Consider the following 12,344-nt stretch of genomic DNA (forward strand, 5'->3'; position numbering starts at 1 on the left):
GTCAAATTTTAATTAATAAGGGATGTGATGAAAAGATATACACTTTGTTTATTAAGGAACATGTACATATTAATGAAATGTACTTGGTATGCAAGATTATAATAACTTATATCCACATCTAACAGTTTAGCTTTTTGCATTATAAATCTCTATCTTAAATAAAGCAAATGTTGTAGTGTTTGTTAACTCACAAACTAGTCATCACATGAAACTAATATATAATATATTTTATTTTTAGGCATTTCCCTGCAGTGGGATAAGATGCCGTGGGTCTACTATGTTTCCCAAAGAATTGATCCGGGGCTTACGTAATGGGCCACGTCCCAAAGAAGAGATCATTCCTCTTGCCACTGACTTCCTAAAACAGTACTACTCATCTATGAAACAGTAAGTCAGCAGTCTGAACATGTGCATGAGTTTTTGTCTTCATTCTTATCTTCACTGGCCTGCATTTGCTAGGACTCCTCCACCATGTTCTACTAGCTGATTTGTTCCATTTTTGGTGAAATCTCTGCATGTGTAGTTTACAACCCATCACAGATGCTAGAAGTGCATTACCTCCTCATTCTTTTACAGGACCAAATGCAGTGCTTCCAGCCATGGATTAGTTTACATTTTCATAGTGCCTACAAGTTCCTTTTATATTGGTACCATCTTTCAATGTGGATTTTTTTCAGTGGTGACCAGAAACCATGCATTAGGGATCTGAGGGAGTAGAGATTGCCAAATATGATATTTCATTGCTCAACTTTCTAGCATAATAGATGTCACAGCAGCTGTGAAATGCAGCACCCAAAAATGTTGCTGCATTATATTTATATAAAGAGCACATTTGGGAATCTGTACACCCTAGATGCTTGGGAAGAGGACTGATTTAAACATGTGTTACAAAAGAGTAGTAATTACAAGAGCAGATGGTAGCTAGTGTGGAGGATAAAGGAATTGCTAATTGTGGTATTTTGAAGAATTCACTTAATCATACATTGCTCTAGCACAATTGGGCTAGGCTTCTCCATATAATCCTGAACTACTTACATAGTAACTACCCATGAAACCATACGATAATGCAGTTTGTCTGGTCTGATGGGGTTCTATTTCTTAAAAGATTTTCTTTAGATGGATGGCTTTGTCAACACAATGCAAGTATGTTAACACTCAGCAAAACTTGTTCTGTGTTATTCCTTTTAGTAAGCATCATTTACTGTCTTAGTGCCAACACTGTCTGTTGTCATATAAGGCACAAGTTCATCTTCTGCATGAAATTAAATTCATTATCATCACTGTTACACATTACCAGTCTTTAGTCTAAACCTTGGCCTCTCGCTTATACATAATAAAAAACGTGATGTTAACTAGCAATTGTGTTGTTGTTATGTAGGCTGAATGACTCAAGCAGTCCTAATTAAGTGTCATTTTAATTAGAAATGCCAGAGTTTGCAAAGTGGAGGAGTAGCCAGCACTGATTACTTACTTTCATCATGGCCAGGCACACAAGAAGAGTTGCTACTATGGATACTGGAAGTCCATTCTGTTAAACACTGGATTGACGTGTAATGAACTGATTGGTTGAAAGCAATGGGAGTGAGCTACGGACAGGTCAAACTAACAGTCCAGAATGTAGAGTGCTTTAGAAAGTATGACAAATGAGTAGATCAATGGTGGAGCAAGTTTTTGTCTCTGAAATGGAAGTTTTAGCTTTGTCAGTTCAGCCTTTTCAATGCGCATGACAAGTTATATGGTTATAGGGCTACTTTTTTTATATATCCTTTTTATGTGTCTTTCTGCCAACCATAAAGCCTCCCTTTTCAGTCTTAGGCCTCTAATTCTCCTGCCAGTGGGGAGTCACTAGGGTGACGGCAAGAATGAATATCAGATCATCATCCAGGCAGCCATGGAGATGGTTTATGCTCTCAGTGCCATCATGACAATGAGGGCATTTCTGTGAGGCCTAACCCACTTTGTGGTGGCAGACATGAGTATCACATTACTATGAGGCCTCACCTTGTGCTGTGAGGGCTACCATCACCAGCAAGGATTACCAAGTGCACATCCCCAGTCCTGGCCAGTTCAGTACCATGCAAGCCTTACTTGCATGGTGATGACTGGTTAACAAGAATTACCTTTCTCTGTCCTCTGTGGATGTACAAACCACAATCAAGTGCTCAGTTCCATCCTCCAACAACCAACTCTTTAAATGCTACTATTTGAATTCAGGTTGTCTGAGCCATAGTTGGGGCTATATCTCTTTATGTGAAAGAAGTAGGATGAATGACTACTTTAATAAAATGTAATATGCTCTTTTAGTAATAGGAGTGCGGATAGCATTACTGGAGAATTTTCTGAGATCTTATTTAGTATGTCTTCAGGTCACAATATTAAAGTAGTTCAGTTGTTTGAGAATAATACCTTGTATACAAAACATAGATGCCTATGTGCAAGTTGCTGGTCACATTACAGACAGATCACCTGGTTCAGATGACACAAGGCAAGGCCTTGGTCATTTTTGCTCCAGTAACCAACTGCAAAATTTGTGATGCAATTATAAGCTTGCTCCATTTTGTTTTAAGTTGGGATGATAGGGCAGTTAATAGATCTGCGCAAAGAAGAAGAGAGGAAATAGTTTGTATTTTTTGTTTTATTTATTTATTTTTTTTTGCTGCTTTCCAAGGTAGAACACTGATCCATATATACCAGCTGCAGTCTCATCTCAGGTTATATAAAAATATGCAAACATCGATTACCTAACAGCAATTGTCTTAAAGAAGTCATAAACAATAATCATAAGCATGCAAAATACAATATGTATGGAGTAGGGCAGTAACCAGTTTTTACAGAAAAATAAATAAATAAAAAAGGGAATGGGGAAGACGAAGAGTAGAGAAGAGACTTATTGATCAGTATATTAAAAACATTAAGGAAGATGAAAGATAAGCAGATACACTATTTTGAGTCACAATGACATGTAGGGTGTGTATATTAGTATTATATGACCCTTCATTAATATTCCAAAACGTGCACGCTGATTGGTTAGCATGCACATTGTAAATCAGACTTATACTAATGGAAAAAGGTCCGGTCGCCTGGACTTTTTCCATTAGTATAAGTGTTTATTTTATTTATTTATTTATTTATTTATTTTTACAGCAACGGGGAATGCAAGATCTCTGTTGCTTTTTGTCTCGCTATGTAAAAGGAGTTTAACATAGTGAGACAGCTTTAAAAAAAGAAACGGAGATCTTCCTTTCTCCATTGCATTTTTTAAAGCTGTTTTGCTATGTTAAACTTTAACATAGCGAGACATTTTGTAAAAAGCAACGGAGATTTTGCTTTCTCCGTTGCTTCCACCCACAGCTCTGATGTACTGCATAAGCATATGCAAGGGCAGTACATCAGAACTGCCGCAGAATACCAGACAGCTGTGGAAGGGCAGCACAGAGGCATTATACAATGCCATTATTTAAGAAAAGTAAGTATTTTTTTCTTAAATAATGTCATTGTATAATAGCAGTAACCCACTTCTGGGTGTGGGTAATGCTGGATTTACCCACGGTTGTCTTTGTTTGGCCACTCGGGCTTCGCCCTCGTGACCAAACCATACCAACCGTGGGTAAATCCAGCATTACCCACACCCAGGCTTAAATGGGTTATTGCTTAAATATAACCTGTAGTAAAGCAGTTGTAGTGGGCTTCCTTGACGAGATGAGCCTTAAGCTGAAAACTGAATTTGGCTCAAAGGGTTATCTCCTTAAGGTTTGCAGGCAATGATTCCAATAGTTAGGTCTTTAGTGCTGTGAAAGTTAGTTTTGGGTGTCTGTAATATGGGACCCTGTATATATTTAGCTTCTTAGGTTGTAGAGTGGGGATTTCAGTTTATGTTTTGTAGATAGGGAAGGGAAGCTTTCTAAGTGTAAACACTTAAATAGCTGTGAACATACATCTCAACCTCATAGTGCAAGAAATCTGGACAAAGTCTAAAATAATGGGGGGGGGGGGCAAAAATAAGGACAGATTTAAATATTGCTCTTGTAAACTTAGAAAGTTGATAAAATGATAGGTTTTGTGTTACCATGTATTTTATGAAAGATATAAGTTTAAAACTGAAATGTATGCCATTATTAAGTGACTTTATCCCTCAATGATTTGCTAGCAAAGCACAAATTTTACGAGGAACAGACTAAAAATATAAAGCAAAAAATTGGATATTCTGCAAAAATCTGGACAGTTGAAAGTAATGGCTGTGAATCAAGTAAAAGATCAGCTGTTTATTTGGCAGGCAGACATTTAACTATCTTGACTGGTTAAACAATGATGTTCATGCTGCAGGGAGAAGGTTATGTTTTAGCATTTTTTGTTCCTGAAGGCTTAGAGTGGATTAATGTTTTAGTTGTGATTGCTGTAGTTCAGGGGTAAACCATATTTTAGTTGTGCCTTACAGCTGAGGAAAGTTATAACCTTTTCATTTTGTGTATAATTTTTGTGATGTTTAGTTGAAAACTGGGGGCCTAGTCTAACCAGATGCCTAGATATTTGAAAATATGTGAAGAAGAATTGTTTTAATTTGGATAATTTTTCAGGGCTGCTGTCAGCCAAGGGTTTCTATGTTATTTCAAATAGCATACTTCAGGGAAAAAATACAGACTTCAGAATAAGTGAAGACATGTCTCAGTGCTTCATGCAAGTAAAACATTTTATACATAACTAAAGATATGGTAATTTATCGGACCCCTGTTTATCGAAGCTGCTCTTCATCAAATGGTGAATTTTAACTAGGGCAAATCAGCAGTTGTCCACCATCTGGAGTTTGCTCCTTTCGCAATGTAGTGAGATCTTGGAGTTGGTATATTTAGTTGGGGGGGGGGGGCATTGCTCCCCCCATCTTGGCAGGTTTTCAACTTTAAGTTTTTTTTTACGATTGCTTAGTCGGCAACTGCTGATTTGCCCTAGGTAAAATGTGCCATTCAATAAAGTGTGTGTTCGATAAACAGGGATTCGATGAATGTCCATTCACTGAATAGCTATTCGATAAAGTGATATAGACCCAGTTGATATAAGGTCATGCACCATATTTTGAAGAAAAATCTAGATGATTACTCATTTGACTGAATGGGTTTGACTGAATTTAGCTTAAAAGCGTTGAATACAATGGCAGTATCACTGAGCCACCTTGTAGTTTAGGTAAGCATGCCAAGCATACTAATTAATTATCTATGACAGATCTGTGTAGCATCTTCTTACTAGATCAACTAGTCCTTCTTCTAAACTTCAAAATCCACTGCAAGGAGCAAACTAGACATAGGATGGAAACATCAACATGTGCAGAAAACTGCTTGCCTGCTCAGCACCTAAAATCTTAAAATAACAGTAGCTTCTGATCTTCAGCTTCTCAGTCAGAGAAGGGCACTAGGCACTCCTTAAAATTTATTCAAGAATTTTTGATTTATTGCATACTTGGTTAGCATTCAAGATTCCAGACTTATTGCAAATAATATAGCTGTATACTGTTTCTGATGTATTATCTAGCTACAGTACCCTCTCCTTGTTAACATAAGAGTACTGTGGTCCAAATGTTTTCCCACAAGTAAATTTACTTCAAGTTATTGCAGGTGATGATGTCTGGGATGAATAAACGTTATAACAGACTCAGGCTTGACAGCATTACCACTGCCATTTGCTGCTTGCACATTTGATTAGATCTATTTCTTTATTTTTGTCTACTATTTATTATCATTTGTTTAAAAGCAACTGAATGATAAAACCTCATGAAGAAATGTGTACAGCACCCATTAAAATGGTTTTACTTTTATATGTGGATTCACTAACCACTTGTACTTATCGTACTTGGAGAGCTGTTATATAATATGTGAAGGAAAGATAATTAAATAATACACAAGCAGAAGTTTCATATTCCAGCCATCTTTGCCAGCTGTTGCAATTAGCTTTCTATGTCCTGATTGTTAAGCTTGCTCAGGACTATGGCTCCACTTCACTTAAAATGACTAAATGAATCATGTCAGTCACCATAGAACTGTATATGTTATTATTACATGTTATTAACTATAACTAGTAGCTCTTTGGTGCTGTTGTTTGAATATTTGCCTCTGTTATTTGTTTTATTCCAACTTAGCCTTTAGCTGCTATATGCAATACAATGCAGTATTCTGACAGATGAGAAAAAAACTTATATACCTTTGTGTTACCAAACAGTAGTATTATGTATGACTGCTTTCAATGAGCAGGATTTTGCTTGATAAACTAAACTATGTAACTACTATTTCAGGATTTTATTTTACTCATTATGAAATTATTATAGCAAATTAATTAATTATTATTAATAATAATACTCCTCCACAAGCAGCTGCTGTTTCTCTCCTTAGAAATCAGAAGTCTCTAATCCACTAGCATTGTTTTCTATCCTTCAGCTCCTGCTGACTATCAGCTCTCTTTCATCAGACACGGATTTGGTGCATTTATTCCCTTTTGGTGATTAGGGGCTAAGATCAAGTTAACTGTCATGAGACAGAGAGAGAGAGAGAGAGAGAGAAAGACAGAGAGAGGGTTGCATTGTGGACTGGTGGAATTTTAGCCACACCACCTCATACCACTTTAGGCTCATTTTCAGGCAGCCAGCCTGTGAATTGAAGATTCCCCCCCTCTATGGTAACATGCCTATCTTGTAGCCCCACCCTCAGTGAACAGGTGTTGGGGTACTACAAGGTCACACTCTGTCTCTGTGGAACAACATCACTTCCACTGCAGTCCTTTCTACTCTGAACTTGAGTGTACTCAGCTGTGCTGTCAGGTAACAATGTAACACAATGGTTCCTAGGTTCATAGGTAGGTACTAGGCTATTGGTCTGAGGGCCTATGTAAGCCTAGCCAACAAAGTTCCCTGGCTTATGCCACCCAAGAAAGGTATTTTCCTGTGCCACTGTCGAGCAGAGACACAGAAGTGATCCTCGGGGTGTATTTCCTATTTCCCACCCACTGATCAAGATTTTTCATAAAGAGTGCTAATGAAGAACTTTGCTTGACATAGATGGGTAGCCTGTTCCAGAGTATGGGAAGTCTCTGGGACAGGTATCTATCCCTCCAGCATGTCCTGTTTATTGTGGTGACAAGGTTTAGGTCCCTAGACCATGTAGCTCAGAGGGATTGGGATTTCTTTAGGTGTAGCATGTCCAACAGCTCTGGGTTTGACATAGCTTTATATGTTAGGCAGAGATCACTTTGGAGTAGGCAATATGCTACGGAGTAAAGCTGGAGTTGTTTGAGATGGTCAGTGTAGGGCATCTGTTTGAGGCCAGTAATCCTCTTTGTGAGGTACTTCTGTGGCCTTTCCAGCTGCTGCAGATGTCTTGTGAGGTACATTCCAAAAGGGGCATTGTACTCTATAATGGGTCTGAGTGTCGAGTAGAGGGGGACAATTACCTCTTTTTTCCTCGATGAGAACCCTTTTATAATGAGGTGTGCGATGTAGGGGGGCTTCCTGACTACTGTGGCGATGTGACTATCAAAGGACAGACTACTGTCCACCTGGGTCCCAAGGTCTCTAATTACACATTCGGTGTTAAGTAGACTGCTGTCTATGTAGTAGTTCATGGGTACAAAGTTTTTACCAAAGGGGATGACAATGCACTTTTTGGCATTGAGCTTGAGGCCATGGCTCTGATACCAGGCATCTGTCTCAGTGAGGCCCTTCTGTAGGATTTCCACATCATTTGGGGACTCGACTATGCTTCCTAGTTTGCAGTCATCTGTGAACTTCGTTAGCCAGAGGTCTTCTGTGTTAGCCTGTACTTCAGAGAAGTAGATACCAAACAGGAGAGGCCACAGGACTGAACCCTGTGGTACTCCACTTGTCACTGGTTTGAGGTCAGATTTGGAGTGTGCAACTTTTACAGTGTTGGTTCTGTTAGTGAGCCAGTTGGCAACCCATCTTGTGATGCAGGGATTTATACCTAGTTTAGTGAGTTTAGCTATAATTCCAGAATGGGGGATGGTGTCGAAAGCCTTGGCAAGGTCAAGATAGGCTGTGTGAACCACCTTACTATCATCTGCGGCTTTGGTGACTGCCTCAAAGAAGGTGATCAGGTTCAAGAGGCATGATCTGCTTACACTGCATGATCTGCATTATACTGCTCTATGTCATTTAAGTTCTATAACTTCTCCAAGAGAGAGGCAAGCATGTAGACCCCTTCATTTCTGTCCCTCATATTATCAGACTTTCCACTGCCAAGGCCGCTAATCAAACCCCAGTAACTGAGGTCATACACAGGACTTCCTTCTCCATCATGCTGCTAGTCTATTAAAATTGAATCTGCTGTTTAATTTTCACATTAGTTGTTGAATTTTGAAATGACAGTAGACATTTTCCTCTATTTATTGCAACTCACACCTTCCTGAGGTAGTCTTAACTGGAAAATACACATTTTAAATGCAATGCACTGCTATTAGTCCACACTTTTGTAAAAATGGACATAAAATACCCATTATATGACCAGCCATTTGTGTGTTATTTGGAGATTGCAGACACAGCAACATCTGGATCGTTTGCAAGAAGTTATACGAGACATAGAAATGACTGGAACATATCAACTGACAGAGGATGAGCTCATTTTTGGAGCCAAGCAAGCCTGGCGCAATGCTGCACGCTGCGTTGGGAGAATCCAGTGGACAAAGCTAAAGGTAATGTCTACATTATTTTGCCTTAAATATGTTGGCTGCTGTTATGGCATGTTGCATGATGAAGATACTAACCCTTTATGGTCTGTAATCTGTGTTGAGACCATAAGAGATATGATAAAGGAGTTGTATTAAGGATATTGTTTTCATTCATTATGAAGAGTAAAAATTTTGAGTCAGATCTTAACTATCACTATGGAAAACCAAGTACAATGTAACAGTAGACAATGATGTGGTTTACAGTACAGATGAAAAGTACAATACAATACAATATTAAGCATGCAAAAACATTATAACAACTACAACATAGAAGTCTGTCTCAACATATCGTCTATATTATACTATATCTGGCATGCATAAATGTGACAATGCAGTAGAAATCTGTCTAACAAAATAAGATTCTATCTAACATCAAGGTATATGCAATTCTATTAACAGAGTGAATGTAGGCTAATTTGGGCTACAGTGACAGAATAATACAGTGAATGCTGGAGGATGTAGAACAGTGAATGAAGCACAATACAGGGAGATGGGTATTGCGAGGATGGATAAGTGGTAGAGAGTAGGATGAAGGGGTACGGGATAGAGAGAGGAGAGTGATGGGGCTGATTTAGCATGGATGTTTCAGTGTTAAGTTATGGGGTGAAAGTAGGGAGGTAAGACAGAGTGAATGTAGTGGAGTGTAGAAATGTTCTTTTTTTTTGTTAAACAACTTTATTAAATTCATACATTGTATGCAATGTCATATGCACACATATAATAACAGAAAAGAAAATAAATTGTAGCAAACATTTCTCATGTTCATGAACTATGCCAAATGTTTCTCTTGTTCGTGCATTATGCACATATGTTCTTAACAATTATTATTCCCTCCAACATTACATAAATTGTACAGTTCTTGTAGTCCCTTAAACCTCACTTCTCCTCCTTCTGAAAATTATTCTACATGCTCCATTCCTTTTCTAAGAATCCCATCTCCAGTTATGTTGTCTCCTTTACAATATTCAGTTGGTTTAGATTTTGATTTCCATTTCCCACTAATTGCTTTTCTGGAAGCCTATAGCATTAAACTTAGCAAGGTCTTATCATCTCTGAGCAATTCAAATAATGTGTTCCAGCTCAAAGGAATCATTTGCTTAGCTGAATGTAATCATTTCTTGAGCTGGTGTCTAAGATTTGGAAAGGAGGTGATATCACTTAGGTTGCATAGAATGATGCCCATGTTTGACATGGCATTACTGAGAATTTGTGGTTAATGGAGTGGAATTTTGTGAGTGGAGTGTAGGAGTGTAGAGGAAGGGAGAGAGGATTGTAATCTAAGATCAAAGAATGTGGTTCCTAGAAACAGTCAGCCGGAGAAGAAAACAAAAGAACTTTGGTATAAGAGTTTGTGGAGAAGCCAGGCTAAGAGGAGTGTGAATCTTTCATTTATAGGTTCATTGATTCATAGGTTCGCGCTAGGCTAACAACCACAAGGGTCTTTTAGGGCCTAGCCATGAATCAAATATCTCTGACAAGTTCTGGCACCCTTGATAAGTGTAAGCAGGAACTTGGGAGATGAAACATTTACAAGCAGGAGCCTGAAAGATGACCCATTTACAGGCTGCCTGTGTCCATTATGGACACAAATTTCCTGTTCCCTATCCAATTGTCCTTGTCACACTTAAATTTGCTTAAAGAGGGACTCTGCTTTACATTGATGGGGAATCTATTTGTGGCCCATCTAATTACTAAGGGGTTCGCATCTAGAAATAAAGAGGTTATAGTGCCCCTCTACTCATCACTTATCAGACCCATCATAGATTACAATGCCCCATTTGGGATGTACCTCACAAAACATTTCCAACAGCTGGAAAGACCACAAAAGCACCTCACCAAGAGGATTACTGGCCTCAAACATATGTCCTATGAAGCCCGACTGAAAAAACTCTGGCTGTACTCAGAGGTGATCTCTGCCTGACTTACAAAGCCATGTCCAACTCAGAATTGACGGACATGCTCCACCTAAAGAAATCCAAGTCACTGCGAGCCATGCACTCTAGTGAGCTAAACCTCGCCACAACAATAAATAGAACATGCTGGAGGGATAGATTCCTGTCACAGAGTCTCCCCATGCTTTGGAACAAAATTCCTAACTACATTAGGCAAAGCCCCTCACTAACACTCTTCAAGAGAAGCCTTGATGAGTGGATGGGTAACAGAAAATACACCCCTGGGATCACTTCATTGGCTCTGCTTGACAGAGGCTCAGTTAATTAATCAATGGGGCAGCAAAAGCCAACACACTATGGCAAGGCTTATAAATGCCCTTGGGCAGATAGCCTAGTACCTACCTATGAACCTATGAGAAGGGGTAATCTCTGTGATGCATGTCTGTCTCTCCAGCAGGTCCTATTTAAATCACAGGCAAGGTTTAAGCCTTTAGAATGGGTAATTCTGGTGCTGTTTGTTTTGTGGATATGCAGGATGTCCATCAGGTGCAGTCTGACAATGCCTTTATAGATCTCTTCTCAACAGCCTGTAGTAGACAGAATACAGGGATGAATCTTTGAAGCAGCCTGTATAGAACATGTTACTTAAAACCTGTACTCTTTTAGTAAGGACCCTCTGTGGATATTCCAATTGTTGGATGTGCCTCGTTAGGGACATACCAAAGGGAGCATTGTATTCAGTGATAGGTCTGATGAATGCTGAATACAATGCAACAATGACCTCCTTGTTTTAAATACGATGAAGTAGTGGTACTTTCTTTCATGGGTTATATGATTAATCTACAGATTTGCAGCAAATAGAACAATACCGCCAAGCAAAGCACTCTTATAGAATCCAAGTGAACCAAGTGAAATAACAATAAAGAGTGCACCATGTAAGCCAAACCGAATAAAACTCCAAAATCTTCAGGTAAAACCAAAAGTCCACGCTTTATTGAACAACAGATAAACAGACTGCAGTGGTATAAGCGCTTTCGCGTTGCTTCTCAACGCTTCATCAGATATAAATACGATGAAGTAGTGGTACTTTCTTTCATGGGTTATATGATTAATCTACAGATTTGACTGGATAGAGTTTGAAAGGCTGAGTGCTTTTTTTTTCTTTGAGGCTTTGGTAATAATAGGGAGGCCATATTCTAAATCTGCTAGGACAGCTCTTCCAGCTATACTGTGTGTGGGAGGGTTCTACTGTGGGCATATGCCATAAATAAAGACATCCTCCAGCTGTACTGTGTGTGAGAACATTCTGCTGTAGGTATATGCCACAAACAGGTGTGGCCTTAGGTCAACTGGTGCCCTAGGCAAAAGGGCTCCACAGCGCCCCCCACCACACCACCCAGTGCCCCCATCCTGGTCTGCCAACACCAAATAAACACTGAAAAAGCACCCCTGCTAGAGCAGCACCCTAGGTGGCGCCCTGGTTAACCCTATGCCTAAGGCCGGCTATGGCCACAAATGGAGACACCTGCAGCTGATCTAAGTGTAAGAAGCTTCTACTGTAAGTATAAGCTACAAATCAAGATATCTACCAGCTGTACTGTTGTTAGAATGTTTTACTGTGACTATTTGCCACAAATAGAGACATCCTCCAGCTGTACTGAGTGTGAGAACATTCTGCTGTAGGTATATGCCACAAACAGGAGTGGCCTTAGGTCAACTGGTGCCCTAGGC

The 12,344-nt window shown here is 39.2% G+C and overlaps 1 protein-coding gene across 1 annotated transcript in view; it reads left to right on the forward strand.

The window, feature by feature from the left end:
* The first annotated feature begins 277 nt into the window (after positions 1 to 277).
* Positions 278 to 12,344, forward strand: part of LOC122797801 (nitric oxide synthase, brain-like) — a 317,433-nt gene continuing 305,366 nt past the window's right edge. Inside the window, exons 1-2 of the mRNA XM_044066321.1 lie at positions 278 to 387; positions 8,523 to 8,685. Of these exons, the coding sequence (XP_043922256.1) occupies positions 278 to 387; positions 8,523 to 8,685 (273 nt within the window). The remainder of the gene's footprint in view (positions 388 to 8,522; positions 8,686 to 12,344) is intronic.

The sequence above is a fragment of the Protopterus annectens genome, chromosome 3.part1 (genome assembly GCF_019279795.1).
Source record: "Protopterus annectens isolate FY-2018-M chromosome 3.part1, PAN1.0, whole genome shotgun sequence".
Taxonomy (NCBI): domain Eukaryota; kingdom Metazoa; phylum Chordata; order Ceratodontiformes; family Protopteridae; genus Protopterus; species Protopterus annectens.